The 21,271-nt window shown below is 46.6% G+C and overlaps 1 protein-coding gene across 1 annotated transcript; it reads left to right on the top strand.

Moving 5' to 3' along the window:
• On the top strand, positions 1-18,957 carry hs3st3b1b (heparan sulfate (glucosamine) 3-O-sulfotransferase 3B1b). The gene is made up of 2 exons (XM_076999359.1): positions 1-902; positions 16,380-18,957. The coding sequence occupies exons 1-2, from the start codon at positions 295-297 to the stop codon at positions 16,996-16,998; spliced, it is 1,227 nt and encodes a 408-aa protein (XP_076855474.1). The 5' UTR covers positions 1-294; the 3' UTR covers positions 16,999-18,957.
• The last annotated feature ends 2,314 nt before the right edge of the window (positions 18,958-21,271 follow it).

The following is a 21,271-nucleotide window of genomic DNA, read 5'->3' as shown; positions in this document are numbered from 1 at the left end:
GACGCAGTAGCTCGTGCGGTGGGAGACGGGAGCGCAGCCGGGGAGAGTGCAGGCTGGAATTCGGAGCAGCGCTCGCACGCATCCCATATTACCCTAGTCTTTCCCCATATATTTGGCAATTATGGTAAGCCGTCGTTTCATTTGGAGCTGAATTTGCAATCCCCAGTTTTTTCCCCCACTTTAGAGTAGTTTCTTTTTTATTTTATGTTTTTATATGCTGTTTATTTTCTGAAGGACCGATGGCTTGTGTATCCTGCGGGAATTCCTGAGGCGTGAGGAGAGTTTTTTTCTTGCATGTCATTATGTCCAGTTGGAATATGGTGTGCGTCCGCAGGGCTTATGGAATATAGCCTGGTGTGCCACCATCTCTCCGCTCTCTCCGTCAGTCCTGTGAGGAAGAAGCTCGCGCTCTTTGGCATCATGCTCGTGCTGTGGGTGTACATGATCTACTCCTGCGTTGGCTACTGTGCTACGATGCCAAGTTTACTCGTGGACAATTACCGGGCGAAGGAGACGGACCTCCCCAGTAAAAGGACAGAAAGTAGTCGAGCGGACCTAATGTCCCGGCTGCTTCCCAGAGCGCAGAGCTGGGTAGACCTGGAATCCGATTACGATGAACCGGTTGACGGGACGGCTGCTAGAGACTCCTCCAACAACGAGTCGGAGACGGAAAGAGCCGACGACTGGGACGACGCGCAGAGGTCTCCGGAGCAGAACACGCTGTCAAGTTTCTCCAACGGCTCGGGCAGCAAGCGGCTACCTCAGGCCATCATCATCGGCGTGAAGAAAGGCGGGACGCGCGCGCTGCTGGAGTTCCTCCGCGTGCACCCCGACATCAGGGCCGTGGGAGCCGAACCGCACTTCTTTGACCGAAACTATGAGAACGGACTGGACTGGTACAGGTGAGTGTGGGGGAGTTCGGTTTTATTCAGGACAGTGCGCTTCCTAACTCTTAAAAACGGTATATGATATTCTAACTTAATTTACGTTTAACGTTATTTGTTAAGTAAACAGACTGTCACAAGGAAATCATTAGTCGCCCAATAAACATGTTTCGATGTGCCAGAGTAATATAATAATTATAATAACTACATATTTAGTATAGGCTATATCTCTATACCTCCATTCTGTTAACGTAGTTGTAAAAACCGTGCACATAACTCGCCCCCTAAACTTTATTTAATTATGAAAAGCCTTAACGTTTCGATGAACAAGATTATTTTAACTTCATTTCAAGATGACAAATTTCAAGAGACTCAAGAGAGTGAATTTCCAAAATGTTAAATATATAACTTAAATGACACGTTATTTTAGACTGATGAGATGAAATGTATAAGGTGCGAGAGCAGTATGATATCTGAAATAGTATTGTCCGGTGTGGCGGTGCGAGGATGCGCAGTGGCGTCTGATGGACACGCGGCACCAGTTCAGGTTGAGCTCGACCTTAAACCTAAACATCACATTTTTAAACGTTCATTCCTTACTTGTCCATTTCCAGAAGTCAATTCTTTAAACTAACTGGCCATTTGAAGCTGTTTTCCTCAACTTCGGATTGTAAAATAAAGAAGTGCAAAATCAATTTTTCACCTCTCAAGTGAGAACTGTTGAATAATTCAGCCCATCATTCGGGCTATTTGTCGTATTCGGCTGTTATTCGGATTTAAACATTTGACCGATCTGTGAGTTTCCCATAAATCAGTTTAATGAACTGCTTTGAGAATTGGTGAAACTTTAAAACATTTAAATGTGTTTTGGGGGGAGGGGGCGGTTCACATGAACACATGGCTAGTATTAAATTCGTTATTAAATAATTAATATTTATTTGATGTTTTGTTCATTAAGCAGGTATTGATTGAGCAGTCTTAAAACTACAATGCCACTCCATTCTTACTAAAGTACGGTACTCTCAAATTCTAAACGCTGAAAACCTCTGTCCTTCACAAAAAAGAACAGTGTACACAGTGATTTACACCACAATAGCCTTAAATAGCGTTTTAAAAACAGCCACAAATAACTCTTCTAACACCTCTTTAAAAAACTAAAGCTAAAGCTAAATTTTGTACACTGTGCGGCTGTAGGATCGTGGATATATCTGGGTCAAGTTTACACTTCAAAAGTTGGACTTCATATTGTAGATTTAAATAATTTATATTGGAATAGTCCTGTAATCCACAAAGAAAAATAGTTTTGACTAAGTTGATTCTATTTATCTTTGCAAACATCTCAAATTATTTACCATAGAATGTTTCATTTCTAATTAAACTACTTAAAGAAATGACAAATTCATTTAATGCGTGGGAAAGGCGTAGAACAGGGCAGCTTTGGGGAACAGAGCAACTCCTGATCATCGGTCCGTTCCCTCCCTCTTCACCCCGGGCTGCAGCAGAACGAATGTCGCCGTGACAAGTTGATAAAACATTTCTGAACTACACGCCTGTCACAATAAACGGATTTACTAAAGTTTGTTGAGAAAATGCAGCGCGGTAAATACGCGTATCTTTGGGGGCCCCTAAACAGGCGCGGGGCCGAGTGGAGGAACTGCCAAAAGAGGTAATATGCCATAGATCTAGGTTAGATGAAAAGAGAACCGTGTTCATGAATATTATGGTCCCAGTTCCAGAGACGGTTCATTTATCCCGTTTGAGGTTTTGGGTAGCCCAGGCCTGCGTGCTCCACCGTGCGGTAGCCTGTCCGGGGGTCCAACAATAACCGAAATGGAATGAAAATTCACTCCTAATGTTATTTTTTTTGCAGGGCAATACCTATTAATCTGTTTCGTGCTGTCCTCAAGGCTACTATATCCATTATTATCCGTTATTATGCACTGCGTATATTCTTATAACCAGAGTTAACGTCGTGGTTCCTTTTTAATCCTTTATTTATAAAGAAAACACTGAGGTGGAGGCAGCCGGCCCACGAACCTCATGGTTAAAGGGAAACGGGCTAAAACAAACACGTACGTACCGGTTCTGCCGTCTTGGGACGCCGAAGACCGTATCGGAGTGTAGAGCTTCAGTTCGTGTGCGGAGGCCACAGCTGATCCACCAAATCCGGTTTAAAACACCTCCAGCTTTTCTTTATCGGAACAATGCTAATAGCATAAAAGTGCGGCTTTACCAGATAAACACGCTTTTGAGGTCCTATGAAAGCTTTGGATGTTAAATACGTGTGCGTTTCAATTTACAGTTTTTATCTCCTCTAGGATTTGTTTTCTCCCTTTCTTGACATTGTCAATTATTAATGGGCTTTATAAAGGATGGTTTGCAGATGTAAGATCAGACGTCTCTCCGCATGGCCACAGCTTGGACACCAAAGTTGTGAACTTGTACGAAACATTTTAAAAGTCAAATTCAAAGGTTAGTGAGACGTGTATTCCTGGGACGGAAGGAGGGAGAGTTAAGGTATCTAGTTCAAGATAGGACGTGGCAATACACAACCCATTTGAACCCTCTGGTTTGTTACGGATTGGAGACCAAAACGAAAAGACGGAACACTGGTGGATGAGTGGGACACGAGATACTATGTTGAACTTTTGTATCCCGGTTTTTGGGCTCCAGTACGTGCCACACAAGCAACGTTGACGTCCCCGTGTAGGATCTCCCCACGTGTCCTGCTCGTCCTCTCACACACTGTTGCGCGGACGTAATTTTGGGGGGGGGGGGGGGGGGGGGGACGGGGGGGACATGTCCCCCCCCCCCACTTTTTCAAAAGCCGGCTTTGGTCCCCCCCAGTTTTTACGGTTAAAACCAAATATTTAAATAGCGACGAATCCATGTCCCCCCCACTTTTGAAATCAAAATTACGTCCATGCACTGTTGGCTTCACGAGACCCGTGTGGTGTTGGCGGCGCGCGCGGAGCGGACGAGGGCTCGCGCTGTTTGAGTGTTGGTCAAACGCAGCTGCTCGCTGTCCGGGCCCAAACTCCTGATTCTGATCATAGCTGTTTCGCGCACGGCCAGATAAACTGACTCGGTAAGTAGGAGCCGAAGCGCCTCTGAGGTTACCGACGTGTCGCCACATTGATTGCGTACGAGAGTCCAGTGAGGGGAAAGTACACACGTCCCTAATGAAGTGTTGGGTCTGCCGTGGAGCATGTTTATAAAGCGGACGGTAATATGGACTTTATGCGCGGAGGGAATTTACTGTGGACGGCGTCGGCTGTCGCGAGAAGATTCGCTTTTCTTCTTTTTAAGGCAGTTCTGTTCTCAAAAAAAGGAGATAGTGAGTTTGTGTGAGGGGTTCAGTCCTCGCTAACATCGGAAAACTTTTTGGATGGTTTTGGCTGCTTTGCCATGTCAGTAGATGAATGGGATTTGTTCTGCCGAGTTGGACCACTGTGTGTGTGTGTGTGTGTGTGTGTGTGTGTAAGAGAGAGCAGCTCTGCAGAGAGGTTACTATGTGCTTTTATCTGTGTAGAAAACAGATGTTTCAGAACAATCACAGGTTTAGTCTCCTCGTGTGTGTGTGTGTGTGTGTGTACATGTTTGTATGCAAGTGTATATTCAGGACAAATTTCTTGACTATGTAGGAAAGTCGATCTTGTGTGTCATCTTCAAAACCTATTTTGTATGATTTTATATTTCAGTAGTGAAATATGTCAAGGTTAAGTTTAGGATTTGTTTTAGGGTTAGATGGGAAGGATTCTCATTACATACAAGACAACAAACTGAATAGGTTTCTACGTAGATGTCAACTGTTCATGATGCCCGGTCAGAACGGTTCCTTTCATATTTTCCTTTGCCAAAAATTCCCTTCACAACAGCATACTATAAACAGCATCAAAAAGTCATCTGAACTGATTCAGTTAGTTGCATTGGCACATAACCCATGATTAATCTTGAAAAGTTTTAACAACTGTGTATTTGATCTTCTCAATGTTTTGATGAAGGTGAGTGTGGGTGAAGAATAGTGTTGAGTAATTGTTTCAGCAGTGGTGCTATGGTGGTGTCTGGTTTCACCTGGTCTGTTGAAGCCTCTTTAGTGTGTCTGTGTGTGTATGTATGTTTGTGTTTGAGGGTGTGTTTTCAGTTTTTGTGAGCACTAATGATTTAATAAGTGGTTGAGTTTCTGAGTCTCTGGCAAGGCCAGGGCTCTGAACAGGAGTGCTGTATGCTCTGGAAGGCTGGGTGAACTTCATGACAAAGAGTTAAGGAATGCTGCAGACTGCTTGGACCCTTCCAGGAGTCAAACACCCCTGTCTGCGCTTCAGCAATGCTGGATTGTCTCTTGAATTACTGGGGGGAGGGGCTGACATTGGGAAACACTGTATTTTTGGAAGTGATGTTTGTTAGCTCTGTCATTCATTTGCTGTAATGTCCAGAGATGTTTGCTCAGCTCAAGTGCTGTGGATTGGGGGGAGAGTGCGCTGGTTTCTTGAAGCCTCAGACTTTTCCTCATGTTGGCCAGCTTCTCCTCACGTTGGATGATTCTTGTTCAGGTTGGCCAGCTTCTCCTCACGTTGGCTGACTCCTGGTCACGTCGATCCTGCATACGTTGATCCAACTTCCAGCATGTGCTCAAAGGTCAGGTTTTGCAAAACCGATTAAAGAGAGAGAGATGTTGCACACGTGTGCGTTGTGGGGGAGTGTGCTGTGGGGGTGTACACTCTGGGTTATGCTCTCTGCAGCTCCATGCTGTGATGAAGGGAAAGGTAACAGGGTCCCAGCGTTTGATCCCCGTGTGCCGTTTGGTCCCCTCTGTGTGCCGCCCAGCAAAGGCACAAGTGGAGCTTCGTTTGGGGGGCACCCCACAAAAAACCCTCTTCCACTCTCTGACTGAGGAAGAGTCCACCTGCACCATCTCCGTTCCCTCCAAACGTGGGTCCCCGTGCGTGGAACAGCCCGTTCTGGACAAGGGCCTGTGCTTTTACCCAGGGGTGGAGCAGGACCGGGCTACGTCACGCTAGCTGAAGAGTGAGCAGGACGGGTCGTGACGGGACGTGTGTCATGGGCTAGAGGGCCCAGAGGAGACAGGGCTCCACACCCATACTCATTACTCTACATCCAGACGACTGTGGAAGATTAGAACTACATGCACACACACACACATGCACATGCTGTAATGAGCCAAGCTTTGGTGGATCCACTGGGAGTAAGATTTATTGATTAGTTTGGGCTGCAGTTGGTGGTGTGCATTGGTTGGTCAAAGGATCTTGGACCCAGGGTCAGCGCACCATCCGTTGAGCAGTGTTGCCCAGCACACACCATCTGCTCAGCAGGTGAGGCTTGTCAGAAACTCATCAAATGTGCGCACACACACATACACACACGCACACATTGTTAGTAACACTACTTTTAGAATAATAATTAGAATAATAATTACAGTGCATTGCAAGCAGATTTAATACAACATCCCAACTAATTTAAAGGGGATTTCAGGCAGTTTTTCGATGCAATACATTTATCTTTCTTGAAACAATAACTGTAAAGCTGACCTCAGATCAGTGTTAACTTGCACTTCCTGGTAAAGATGCTCAGTACTGGGTTGAGCTAGACTTCCTGTGTCAGCTGATGCTAACCGCAGTCCAGCAGGCAGCAGGTTGAAATCCTCTGTTGAAAGGCTAACTGGGCACATTGAGAGTGCCCCCACCCCCAACCTGGCCTTTAGGTTGGCTAAACTGCTCTGCGTCCTCTGGACCAATGGCGGATGGCCTTTTGTGCTGGGTCTCATGCCCCTCCCCCAGACAGGCCATCCCCAACACCACCTCTTTTATAAAGCATGTCTCTCCTTTGCTCCATCTCTCTCTCTCTCTCTCTCTCTCTCTCTCTCTCTCTCTCTCTCTCTCTCTCTCTCTCTCTCTCTCTCTGTGTTCCCTTCTATTCCACACACACACACACACACACACACACATCTACACATGGAAACATACCATGCAAACATTCAGTCTCCTTCAGCTTCTGCTTCCTCCATCACATCCTTGGTGTAGGGTCTCGGCGTTCTCTTGATGGAAGCCTCCCTCCTATTGGCTGACTGCTGTTTCGATCAGCCCGCCATTTCTCCTGCCCAAGCTGGCATGGTTGCACCCCTGGGGTGGGAGGAGCTGGGGGGGGCTAAGTTTGGAGAAGGAGGCTTCTGTCCGTCAAATTACCACTGGCTAATTGTGAAACGGGGCAACCTGTGGAGAGGGGAGCAGTAGAGAGCTACTGGGGTGGGAGTGTCTTCGCCCTTCTGGGGTGGGAGGGTCTTCGCCCTTCTGGGGTGGGAGGGTCTTCGCCCTTCTGGGGTGGGAGGGTCTTCGCCCTTCTGGGGTGGGAGGGTCTTCGCCCTTCTGGGGTGGGAGGGTCTTCGCCCTTCACTGAAGCAAGAGACAAAAGGCAACTGTGTGTCAGCTGCTTGTATTTCTCCCATGCCTGCTGAGAAATGCTTTTCTAACACACCAATCCTATACAGCACAGACACACATGTAGAAGGTAAGAGGCGTTATTTAGGGATGTGGTAGTAGTCCCTACCATCCGCAGAAGAACCAGTGTTCCTTGTGTGTTTATTTGTGACTTTCACTAGCTTCAGAAAATGTATATACATGTATATAATCCATTGAGTCCTGGTGAGAAGTGCTGACTAGATAACAGGCCCCTCCAGCACACTGGTCCAGACGCCTGTGGTGAGCAGCCCGTGGCACACCAGCCATCCTGAATCAGGCTCTTTTAGAGCTGCTGGTTTGGATGGCGTGTGTGAGAGTTGGACTCGGTCGTCTCCCTCGGCTAGTGGCTCTTTGAATGGAGCTGAATGTCTGCGCAAGGAAATTCAGAGGAGAGGGGTTCCGCTGGTGTGGGAGTGGTGCTTGCTGGTGAAGAAGGCGGGGCCTGCTGGTGTGTAGGGCGGGGCCCACTGGCATAGAGGGCATTACTGTTCAGTGTGGCTTTTGCTGTGGCCTGGCTCTCTTCTGAGTCAGCTAATTTCTGGAAGGTCCAGTGGTCACAGCAAGATGGAGGGAGATTGATGAGAATGAATCTAGTGTAGAGGACGGGATGAGCAGAAAGTTTAAATCTGACTGGCTACCCCCAGAGCAACAGTGGTGATGTAGAGGTGAGTGTGTGTGTGTGTGTGTGTGTGTGTGTGTGTGTGTGTGTGTGTGCACTCACATTTGTGTGAGGTGACTAGAGAAAGCAAGAGAAGAGTGAAAGGTAGAGGATCGGGGAGAAGGGGAGACCCCCCGATGTTTCCATTAACCCCTGCAAGAAAAGAGCAGACAATTAAGGGAACACACACACACACACACACACACACACACACACACACACACACACGCTGATGTGCTTGCAGGAGCACAGTGTGAATGATGTTCCAAGGCAACAGAGCCTGTGTGTGTGTGTGTGTGTAGCCCACACACTCTCTCTCTCCCCTTTGTGTCCTTCCTCTATCTTCCTTCCCTTTTCATGAGCATTCATCTTTTCTCTTTCTCTGTTATCAGAGTCTATAAATACTGAGATCTTTTTGTCCTTTTTTTAAACAGTCTTTTGAGAGAAAAAAAAGTCCTTCATCCTTGTCAGATTTTCCTTGATAAAGTTGAAACTGTAAACACTTGGTAGTGTAGTTGTAGGTTTGAAGATTGTGAGTAGTGTTCATCACTGGATGAAAACTCTTCTTTGTTTTTAAAGTAAGTGATTTCTTTTTATGAGTTATTGCTATATAACTTTGTTTCCATCAGCCATTTAGTGATTTGGATTTGCAAGTGAACATCAAGAAGTCCAATTATAGACACTAAAACCAGTTTGAGAATTATTGTCTATATGTTGCTTTAACGTCATATGAAAACACAGTAGAATGATCCCTGCAGTGGTTTTTGTTCTTCTGTTCTCCGTGACGGCTCATTTCTCAGACGTCTACTCACATCCACACTGCGGTTTCTGAACAGCTTGTCTTCCAGGCTCAGACAACACAGATCTTGTTTCTTGTGGAACTGTAAGGCCTCCTGGACCCTGGACAGGCAGACAGAGAGTAGTGGAGTGAGACCGTGCGAGAAGCAGAAAACATTTGTCATTGAACCTTCAATATTTCTGATATCCTTCTTCTGCAATAACACAGGCTTGAAACTGAACTGGCTGTCATATATGAGCCTTGGGTACAGATGTTCCAAGCAGAAATGGTTAACGGTTAAATATCAGAAATAATTGAACCTGGAAAGGGGCAGAACTGTAACAATATTGAGGCCATCATTCCCCCTCCCCCCCCCCCCCCCACAAAATAAAATGGAAAAAAAAAATGAAAAACACCAGAATAGTTGAGGTGTGAGGAGATCTTTGATCTGGTAAGGAAACTAGTAGAGAATGCCTGAGCTGTGTGTGTGTGTGTGTGTGTGTGTGTGTGTGTGTGGAGCTGAGCTGTAGACTGGCACAGGAAACCCTCGTGCTTCCGACACACCTGCCTTCAAATACACTTCAGCTGGGGAGTGTGTATGTGAGTGTTACAGGAGCAGGGGATGTGTGTCCTGTCTTTCAGAACAGGACTTTGAGGCTTGTGTGTGAGTGTTCATGTCCTGCGTTGGGTGGTGCGGTGGAACCCCTGGTAGGAACTCCTGCTGCAGAACTTTGCTGGACCTGGCACACTCCACATTCTGCAGGAATGTGAATGAAGTCTGTTAACACCCTCCACAAACACTCGGAGCAAACAGGCTTATCACCACAGATTACTCAGACAACCTAAGGCCTGATGTATTGCACTAAAGAGAAAACTGACTTCAATGAACACACACACACACACACACACATCGTGCTTCTCAGTATTAAAGCCTTCAATCCTGCGGTGGGTACACGTTTTGCTCTACATCATTTTTCCTGGTCAATCACGAGGGGCTGCGATTGGTCCAGCCCAGTATTTGCACCTATTTTGCAGGTTACACATGAGCGTGAACATTAGTGTGAAAGTTACATGTGTGAACTTCATGCATGAAAGAGCAGAAGAAAAGGCCTGTCCTCCGCACCACAGTGCCACATGTTTTATTTAGAGCACATGCCAGACTCTGTCGCCCTGGCCGTGCAGTAATTCCACACCACTGTCTGTGAGGGGCTGAAACTCGATGTGATGCTCGGACACCAAAGCACCGGTGTTCCTGGCGGGTGGTGAAGGCTTCAGCCGCAGAGAGGTGGAGCAGGTGGAGCAAGCATGCATGAGAGAAAGTGTCTTGAGTGCACCACCACACCAACAGACCGGAAGTCCTCTTCATCATCTGTTATGATACCCACAGTTTGTAGGGTCTTTCCTTCTGTGATAAGTCGTGTTCTAGTAAATCCTGTGTCTTTTTTTTATCTTGCTGCATGCTGACTGAAGTCGGTCTACTGGAGCCCACCACGATTAGACAAAAAAGGACTTAAATAATGCCTCCATCCCCCGCTGTGAAAGGGAGGGGCTTTTTCTGCAATTTGTCCGCACGCACCCTTCATGCTGGTGTTGTGTAGCAAGGCTGCTTTTCAGTGGACAGACAGGTGTCACGCTGGGGTTTGCATTAGCTCTGACTGCTGCTCAAGGTGGACAATTTTCCTCACGTTGTGGCTTAATGCACAGACAGGTCTTTGAGTGAGAGACAGTGACAGGTCTGAGTCTGGGATCTAGCCCACGTGTCCATTATTTATTCCTTAGACAGAGTCCTTCACCGAGCACGTCTCAGACACACTGATAAGGTGACACGCTCGAGGGGTGAACCCGTCAGAGCACGATGGCTCTGCTGGGGCCCGCTCACACCTACGGCCGGCAGATGGACAGAGATCAGACACACACCTGAGACTCGTCCAGGGGAGGACACGTGGTACGTTTGATAATGTATGTCAGGGTCAGCGTGACATGCAGAGAGGGAGACAGGAACACAGGGAGAGGAGGTGTAATGGAAAGTCATGGTAACAACACTCTAGATTATCACTACAGTTAAGTGTAAGGAGTCTCATAATGACTGCATGCTGGTATTCTCTCTGCTCACCAAGAAAGTGTTAACTTCCCATCACCCGCCCCTCCCCCACACATAATACACCCTTTATATTCACACTCACACCAACATACAGAACCCTATACAGAACTACATTCTCCATCAATCCTACTACAGGTTCCTACGCTGATCAGCTATAAATCTGTCCAGATGTTAAGTTTAATGTTTAATTCTTTAAATCATGGTTCATGGCTCCGGACTTGTCCAGGTGTTTTACACCAGGAGTGTGTGGTTGTGTGTACACCAGGAGTGTGTGGTTGTGTTTTACACCAGGAGTGTGTGGTTGTGTTTTACACCAGGAGTGTGTGGTTGTGTTTTACACCAGGAGTGTGTGGTTGTGTTTTACACCAGGAGTGTGTGGTTGTGTGTACACCAGGAGTGTGTGGTTGTGTGTACACCAGGCCTGTACTGCCTTCTTCACCAAGGGTTGGAGTGGTTGGCGTTTCTCCCAGCATGCCTGGCTCCACTTGTCTGATTGGTGGGTTCGCTCTGCTGAGTGAGGTCACCCTGCTCTACACTGTAGGGCAGGAGATACATGGAGACACAGCAGCAGTAATCCGCATACATGCTTTCCGAAAGCTGATGCCCACCTCCTTCCCTTCCCAACATGCCCTTGTGGAGAGATTCCAGCCAATGCAGTCATTGCCCCCGGGCGATGCTGCCAAACCTGCATGCTGGTTGTGGAAGTTGAGGAGAGAGTATTGGCTCTGAGCCATCGTTAACAGAAAGGGCCAGGCCTAGAACCTCAGAGAGGGTGCGTCCCACAAAGACACAATCAGAAAATGAAGCTGTACTGCAGGGGTTTGACGCTTTAGCGAGAGGATTGCTTGTCAGCTCACTCCGAGAGGAACTCCTCCTCCTTCTCCTCCTCCTCTAATGAGATCTTTAGACTGCTTTCCCATCTTACCAAACAAGTGATGTGTTTCTTCCACCAGCAGAGGAATGAATGACATTTCTATCATTTTTGTCCCCCTTGTAGGTCCCTCGGTCCATTCATCTCGCTGTTAGTGAGTAACGCAGTGGGAAACAGAGGCCTGAAGGAGGGAGTTTGCCCTCCTTGGCCGGGTGATGTGTCAATCAAGCGCTCAGATCTCAGTCTCCTCGCCAGCCTGGGGTTAAGACACTGTAATCAATAGCCTGATTATTGGAGAGAGGCCAGTGTGTGGGAACCTCTGTCTGGCTGTGAGAGTTCATGTCACACACACACACACACACACACACACACACACACACACACCAGCGTGCATGCCATGGCCTGACAGGGTACATGTAGCTTTACCATGACTAAGCACTCTCTGGTTTTAGACTTCGTCTTTTTGGCCCGCCAGGCACTGGATACATGCCATAATTATATCCATGCTCTTGGATCCTGCCGGCTTGACTGACTTTAACCACAACAGCGAGACTTTGTGAAAGGAGGTTGCTGAAGACTGCTTTGTCTACATTGAAGACCAAAGTTTAGCACACCGCAGTGGTTCTGGTTCTTCTGTTTGTATGTGCTGAAAGAAGTCATAACATTGGACATGAAAGAGGGAGATATCTCAGCCTTCGTCTCCTGGAAGTTGTGGGGGGGGATGAACCTGTGCTGTCTCATTTAAGCACTCCAGCCTCTTATCAGCCAATCAGATGTCCCCCAAATGTGGGAAACAGGAGCAGAAGTACAAGACTTGCGTTCTCTGCTTGGCCCTCCCCGTCTGAATGTTTGTTATCTCTGCCGGTCTGTCAGAGGAAGGCCTGTGAAGGCACACATCAGGAGTGCTTTATTGCTTTATTTGAAGTTGTTGTCTAAAGAGAGGAGACTGCTCTGTCTTATCTCTCTCACTGGCATCTCTTTCAACTTGGAGCTGTTGGCGGCACAAGAGGCAGATGCGAGTGTTGAGAAGACGAAGCTGTTGGGGAAGTCTTTCAGCGTTTATGAGCGTAAACACACTCCCACGGTGACTCCGCTTCAGCGTGCCCTGTCGTCTGAAGCCATACGTTGCCGTGTGTGTCTGTCCATGCGGTGCAAACGACCACTTGGTGCTGTTCTCTGAGTGTGCTGAGGTACTTGGTGGTCCTGCGCTGTTGTCTTGTAGAAGCGCTGGGGTTTTAGTGCTGGCGGGCTGTGGAAGAGACACGCCTGCCTTCATGTCTGAATGAACAGCCTAATAGAGTGTGAATTAGCCACCCTTAAATTAGAAAGGGGAAAAACACCAAACCTTGGGCAGGCCCAGAAAGCGTAGATAAGATGGCCCTGTTCTCCAACCTTGCCTTGTCATTAGAGAAGTGTGTCCCTCTTTTATCAGGGGACTCTTGTTCAAGCACACCTATCCACTTTCTAATCCCTTGGTGAATAATTGATCGTTGGAGTATCTTAACCTGCTCCATTGGCTGGGGATGGGGTTTGGATGGTGGAACACCCCCACAGACCCTTGAGGAACACACTCAACTCAAGGGCCCTCCACAGCCTCTCATGCTCCCAGGCGTGCCCGGGCCGGAAGCGCTGATCTCGGGTGATCCCCCTCCCCTCTAGCCCCACACGACCACGACCCTATTCTCTCAGATCACTCCAGGACAATGTGCTTCTTGAAAGGAGAGAAGAGGGGGACAGAGGGCACCAGTGTCACTGAACTGCCCGTTTGCTGACGGAATGACTAAAAAGAACCACCTCATAAATCAAAATGGCTGAGAATGGGTATTGTTCTGTAGGGAGCATGATCACTGGTGCTTGCTTTTCTCCCTGACCTCTCTCCCCTCTCTCTCTCTCTCTCTCTCTCTCTCTCTCTCTCTCTTTCTACTTCTGCTCAAAGGAGGAGTTTAGGTGGAGAAGGTGGATCATTGGGGCTTTATTTGCTCTTTCTAGCGAAGTCTATTTGTACCCACAGTATTCTGAACCACTTGTGTTGTTTTTAAAACTTTAATAATCTTAAAACATGTATTTGATATTTGAGGGTTTTGATAACTGCATTAGAGGTAAATCAGAACTTCAATTTAGTTAGAGGTTCTGTGGGATTCAAGTTTAGCATTGATTAGTGTACTTTCCCCTACACAACTAACATTATCTTGTTTTGGTGTGTAAAAGATTTTGGGTTTGTGTGTTAATGTCAGGATTATTGGTGGGGGCTTATTTACCAATAAAACAGCAAACATGTATCATCTTGTTAGACACACACACACACACAGTTGTTTTCCTTCCTTCTGATAATTACTCATTAATGAGTGTCTCCTTCCAACCACAAGCTTACAAACAGAACCCTAGTCAAGCAGCAAGTTTATATTTCCTGCAGTCATCTTTAAGGAACAAACCACTGCATAAAATGTCTCATCCAAAGTGTTAATCCACTTCCTCCAACGCCGACACACTCTGTATGATCTGATATGGTGTTGCGTAAGATGGCTCTCAGCTAATCTGTTTTCATTTTGCCGGTCTGTTAATGAGCATTCACCCTGCTAACCTGAGAGACAGCAGGAGTCAAGCTGCTATTGTCATAATCGGATCAGTGGCTGACTTTTAATAAAGGCACGTTCATGTATTCTCCCTCAGATAAGACACAGCGCACCATCAGCTCTTCTAGTCCTTGGCTGTGCTCCACTGCAGGACTGCTGCTTTGGGGCTTACACTGAAACACAGTGGTTCTTTCTCGCCTCTGGTTCCTTGGGGACAATCAGCTTATTCTAATGGTCCTTCTGAGAAGAAACTCTTGGGAAACACAATGCAGGTCTCTGCTTGAGAAAAAAAACCCCCATCAACAACAAGAAGTGAACCAAGCAGAGCGGTCACCTCCTCTCTCAGATTCATGGCTTACAGGCCAAGATGATGGACACACATGTTGTGTTGTATGAGATCTCGAGCCTTTAGTTCACAGAGCCTTGCATCGCTGACACTGCTGTGATGCAGGTCTGGCCATGTGGAGGAACAGCTCTCTGCTTGTGCTCTGTGTGTGAAACAGAGTGTTGTGCTGGTTCTCACAGAGTGGGACAGCCAGCCCCTCCCCTCTCAGTGGGGTGGCACCTTCATCCTAACAGCACATACACTGCTGACACGATGCAGCATCAGGACCTAAAACCCTTTTCAGTCTGTCTTTTTCACCTTTTGGCTCACTGCCTCACCATAAGCTTCAATGTGTGTGTGTGTGTGTGTGTGTGTGTGTGTGTGTGTGTGTGTGTGTGTGTGTGTGTGTGTGTGTGTATCATTCTTATGTGTGTTTGCATTTTCAAAATAGGCTAAACTTAGTGGAGCTGATCATTAAAGCACTCTAATTTGAATACCTTCAAAGGGATTCGCAAATGGCTGGATTAGTTAATCTCAGCCAAATCTGATCTTTCACATATAAACCACTACTGACTGGACGACTACATGTCTGTTGCATGCCTGCTGTTGCTCCCCCAGATCCTGTAATTGCATATTGTATTTATTATTTGTGGTTATTCTCTTTCGTTTGGCAACCACACCTCAAATCGTCTGTGCTATAGAGTAATGTTAGTCAACACTGCTTGAACCAGGCCATTAAAGACACTCACACACACACACACACACACACACACAGGCCTGCTGGGGTCTGAGTTGTAGCAGAAATATGGATTGGCTGGTCCGTCCTGAGGATTGGGTTGAAAAACAGAACAGTCTTTTACAGAACTACTACATGCAGACTTTTAGGTGAGCCATAGTGGATGAAATGGTGCACAGCTCCAGAGTCCCCCCATGTGCCTGTCTGCCAAATCATCTCCACTATAATCCAGATTATAATCCAGACTATAATCTTCCCTGTCTCTAGTCTTCCCTGTTTGGCATGATTCAGAAACTTGACCTTGGTTGGCACTTCACATTCACTTTTCTTTAGAAAATCGTTCTTCTCAAGCAGCCTCTTCATTACAGGACCACGTGTAATATCCCTTTCATCCACTCACTGCCTTGAGCACATTAACCCTGGAGTTCCTTATACACGGCCGATCAGCTATCACCAGTGACGCACATTATGATGGAAGGATGGGCTGAGTTAGCCACACCCACCACTGCACAGGAAAGGTCACGCCCTTACTTGCTTGATGGTCCGAATGGCCCTGACTAGATTTAGACTGAACTGACCACTCCAGGCTTTCACAGACCTGAGAGTGTAGAGTTCTTTAAATGCTCGTTTTTGGTCAAAAGATTATAACATTTAGCTGAAAAACAATAATCAGATTTCCTCCTGCATAACTGTGTTTATGTGGTGTTTCTATCATAGTTGTAAAAAGGCCAGATGCTGTTGCCATTCATGTATTCAATTAAGTTTCTCGTTAGATCACAAACATGTTATCAGCTTGGTTTAGGGCATCTGTGGTGTATCTATACATGTCATTTAGAAAACGCTTCTAACTGCTTTAAATCCTGAAGGTGGAATTTGATTGGAAAGCAGTATATGTTCCATCTGTACTATTGTATTATGCTGCATTGTGGTTTTATTTGATTTCCATTCTGACACGTATTTGCTTGTCCCCTCCCCAGAGAGCTGATGCCCAAGACCCTGGAGGGTCAGATCACCATGGAGAAAACACCCAGCTACTTCGTCACCCGCGAGGCCCCGGCCCGGATCCACTCCATGTCCCGCTCCACCAAGCTGATCGTGGTAGTGCGGGACCCCGTGACGCGGGCCATTTCGGACTACACGCAGACGTTGTCCAAGAAGCCTGACATTCCCACCTTCGAGAGCCTGACCTTCAAGAACAGGACCACGGGACTGATCGACACCTCGTGGAGCGCCGTGCAGATCGGCATCTACGCCAAACACCTGGACAACTGGCTGCAGTTCTTCCCCATGCACCAGATCCTGTTTGTGAGCGGCGAGCGGCTGATCAGCGACCCGGCGGGGGAGCTGGGCCGCGTGCAGGACTTCCTGGGGCTGAAGAGGATCATCACGGACAAACACTTCTACTTTAACCAGACCAAGGGCTTCCCCTGCCTGAAGAAAGCGGAGGGCAGCAGCAAACCCCACTGCCTGGGGAAGACCAAAGGGAGGACCCACCCCAACATCCACCCGGAGGTGGTGCGGCGCCTACGAGACTTCTACAGGCCCTTCAACATGAAGTTCTACCAGATGACTGGACATAACTTTGGCTGGGATTGAAAACAATAGGAATACAAAAACTATTTTTTTTCTTCTGTATTTCTAATGGCAAAATGTGATAATTGCTATATATATGTAAAATGTACAGAAATCTATTTTATAATAATTTATTTTTAATTTTTAAGCGATTAATTCACTAAGCTGCCTAACCATGTTTGTACAGAGCATCTGGGCCCCATTTACTTCCCCAACCCCAACATTCCACACTTCTGATTTCCTGGTGTTACTTTTCCACATATAAGAATCAGCTCATATGAATAAATGGTGCTTCTAAACACTGTTAACTCAATGACTGAAATTGATCGGATAAACACAAAAGCACTGTGTTACGGGTATAGAGCCTTCACAGACCAATAGCAACAGATTGTTTTATTTTAGTTCTCAAGAAGTGTTTTTTTTTCTCCGTTTTGCACTCTAAGGGTTTGCCTCAATGCTGACTGAGTCATGTCTCTGTACTCCTTAGACTGGTCTGATTCCTACTTAGCAGAGCTTACAGGCTGTCCGGCTCATCACATGTTCCCTTCACTCAATAATGTTTGGATCAATAGACTTAATCGCTGCTCGCAGTGTCACCCGGGCTCGCGCTGTCCTGCCGATCGTTGTGCTGTAGCAGCCACTAAGGAACGGCCATTTCATCAGTCAAGGGATTGCTTTGTGATCAGTAGGAAGTGGCATGTTGACATTATGCTAATCGTGTAATGCACGTGAGCAGATCGATTAGTTCTCTCCAGCTTCAGTGCCTCCTTGAAAAATGAGCCTGGTTACAGCCCGGCTACTGACCCACACCCAGGGTTCAAGGGTCATACAAAGACTCAATAAAATATCCATGAGAGGGATCAGGTTCGTGAGAGAGATGCCGTGCTGTCTGGGGGGCCATGACACATAATTCGCTCTCGTTTAAGTGCAATGAGATGTGAAATGCAGTGAGTAGATGTTGTGGTTTATCTGTCAGAAGAAGACAGAAGTGCAGATATTATCTTGGAAGTGATTTGGCTACATCTCCATGTTTGTGACAAAGGTAGATGGATAGATCAACCAAATGGAGCTGTAAGCAGCAGCTGCCACTCGGAGGTCAGCTCATGTGGATAGAAACGTGGGGACCAGAGTGAACGCAGCACAGTGGATTCCCCTCTCACCACCATGTCTTCATCCCTTCCTCATCGCACTGATCCCAGTCCTGTTCTTGTTGCCAAATTATCTCAAACATTACCATCTTTCAACATGATGCCTCAGCGTCTTTGTCCATGTTGCCGTTTTTAGGGTTTTTGTTTGTCTTTCTGCTTGAATTCTTGGTATGTGAGAGGGAGAGACTGCTGTCTGGCAGCCACATCAAAGCAGAGGTGAACGTCTGCTTCAAGAACGGCTCCTATTCGCTCAATATTGTGTTTAAATATCAGCTTGAACGTGTTAAATCCAGTCTTTTTTCAGAGGAATGAGAAAATGTGACTGCAGCACTGTTTAGTTGGGGTTAGTTAGTTCACTTGTGCTTTTACAGTAAGGCAGCACAGAGATTGTGGTTGCTGAGGTCCCTGATCTACAACAACAATAAAAACTGCAGCAGGAAACTGTTGTTCAGATGTTTCCTGAATAATAACTGAAATTGCTGATCGCTTGTCCGTTTGGGTACTGGAGAACTGGCCATACTGGTTGGAAGGGGAGAATTTCACAAGCTTAGCTCTTGGCTAAGCAGTCCACACCGATGCGTCTGTTTATGGTTGAGTTTTATTCAGCCTTTATAGAGAGATTAAGATAGTAATGTTTGTCCTACCCCACATATAACATTATAGATAGTCTAGCAAATCTGTATGTAAAAACAACAAACAAAGACGTGTAAATCAAGTATTTTGTGGTATCTATCAAAAATAATTTTACACCACAGAAGAGCAAATGGAACAGATGTTTCTAGACAAATACTGAACATTCATATTTCTTTGTATGGAGAAATAAATAAAATATATATTTTACAAACACATCATGTCCTGTCATTAATTCATCATAATATTTGCATTCTTTCACTTACTGTAAACCAGGGAGGGAGTTTTCTCTGTTCTCAAATGGCAGTTACATCTAAAGACTTAATGATGCTGGACTAGACTGAGCTTGTCAGCTGTATTTCCATGGTAATCTGTTCCAAGCTAATCATTTCTGCTAAATAGAGTTACTGGATATTTTCTTCATGGCAGAGCAGGTCATTCATGTTAGGAGGTCTGTTCCTGGGTTGAAGGTAGCCGTTGTGGTGCCTCAGTGCCAGGGCTGGCTCTTAGCTGGGGCTGAGATCTCCTCCACCCTGCCTGTCTCCAGGATCTGGATGGCGATGCGGAGAGCCTGATGGACATTTGAGTGGACAGCCTGTGGATGCATGAATTCCTACGGCCCACCCGCTCGGTCTTCTCTCAAAAGGAGCCTGTGTGCGTGCGTGTTTGTGTGTGCAAGTGTGTATGCGTGTGTACAAGTGTGTGTGTGTGTGTGTGCGCCACCCATGTGCTGAGCTCTGGCCCGCTCTGTGCTGCAGCCCAACACCGCTGGAGTTGTTCTGTTTTTGGACCGCCTGCTCCCTGAGGATGTCTGATTAGCACCTCGCTCCTCCAGCCTGCTGTAGCAGAAGCTAGCAAACTCAATGGAGATACCCAGCACACACACACCCAGCAAACACGCCGTGCACTGCCACAGATTTGCAGCAGTAGCGTATAGTCCAGCTCCAGTGTGCATACCTGTCCTTGAAGCTCCTACACCAGGTACACAATATTGGTGGGAGGGTCACTGTAACACCGTAATATAATTTAACATACAGGTGCTCATTTTACTGTGACTGTGCTCCTGAAAGCCTGACTGTGTTCATAACCTGTGCGATTCTCCTGAACATGGCCACTGCTCTTCAAGTAGGTTATGACTAGGACATTTTTGCTTTTGAAAGCATCAATTTCCATGGTGTTCCCAGACTGGCGGTCTGATCAACTACAGAGCTGACAGCGTGATGGTATGTCCTGCTATTTGCTTCAGCATTCTTTTATGAATGCTGCATTTGAAATTCCATTGTCTGTCTTTTCCAACCATGCAAGATGTTAACATAATACAATGTGCTATTGTGGCTATAATAAAAAACAAAGCAAACAAAAAAAAAACCCTTATAATATTGTTCCCCTCCCCCGGTACAGAGAAACCTTTCAGAAAAAGTCACTGCCCTCACCCACAGCAATAGGAGCACATGCAGAATGGCTTACTGGAATTAACATTTTGCACATACCAGTGAGTATATCAGTTTTTAGACTTTACACAACAATTTTGACACTCCATGAAAGTTTAATGCTCAGAGCCTGCTGTGTGCTCTGGTAACATGCTTCTCTGTATAACCTGTTGTAATATGCAGATTCAGGAGTTTATTTGATCAGGACGAGACATTTCGAATGCCCTGCCGATACCCATGACCCATGTTGACGTTTATGTGTACTCAGAGCCCAAAACACTGTGTTAGGTTTCCACAGCAGGTCAGCACTGTCCAAAAGCAGCAAGTTATTCACATAACCCAGTTACTCACATAACTCAAATTGTGAAAATGTGAGTTCATGACAGAAGAATATTGTGAAACACCAACAAAGGCTTGCCTATTTCCATGGCAACTGTTGCCTGGTGTGGTGGAGCAGAGAGCTCTTTTCCACTCTGAGGGCTAGCTAACACACTGTGGAGCTGACATGAGCTGAAAACATGCTTGGCTCAGAGGGCTGCCTGGGGGGGGGGGGGGGGGGGGGTGATACCTGATTTCAGCTCCTCGGCTGTGAAGGGGCTGAGCAGATCTCAGCCCTAGTGACTGTCTGCTCCAGGAGGGAGGATGCAGAGTGTTAATACCGCCCGGGAGGATTCAGCCAGGCTAGGGAACATATGGACTACTGTAAACAAGAGAGCGTTGGGGAGCAGGAGACGCTGAGCAGAGAGTCCTCAGTGCTGTGCTGGCTCATTAGTCCAAATGCTCATTTCCCTTAATAGATGACTGCTTTAATCACCCTTTTTTTCCTCTCACTTTCTCTGAAGCATCTCATCAAATGGGAATAGTTTTAGGTCACAAAAACAACCCGTGCAGTTAAGCAAGTGCGTTTTTTCTCACTTTTTGATCACTGGCAGGTCCCTGGAATGATTCCCCAAAACGGTATGCTGGAGGCAGTTATTGTACCCTTCCCAGAAACCCCTCAGGGCTGGTAGCCATGGCGCAGATTCCCCAGAACACTTCATCCACCACAACCACTCGTCTTTCATCAACATTACCATCAACACCTGCAAA

This window comes from Brachyhypopomus gauderio, chromosome 3, assembly GCF_052324685.1.
Source record: "Brachyhypopomus gauderio isolate BG-103 chromosome 3, BGAUD_0.2, whole genome shotgun sequence".
Taxonomy (NCBI): domain Eukaryota; kingdom Metazoa; phylum Chordata; class Actinopteri; order Gymnotiformes; family Hypopomidae; genus Brachyhypopomus; species Brachyhypopomus gauderio.
This window is presented reverse-complemented; position numbering and strand designations above follow the sequence as displayed.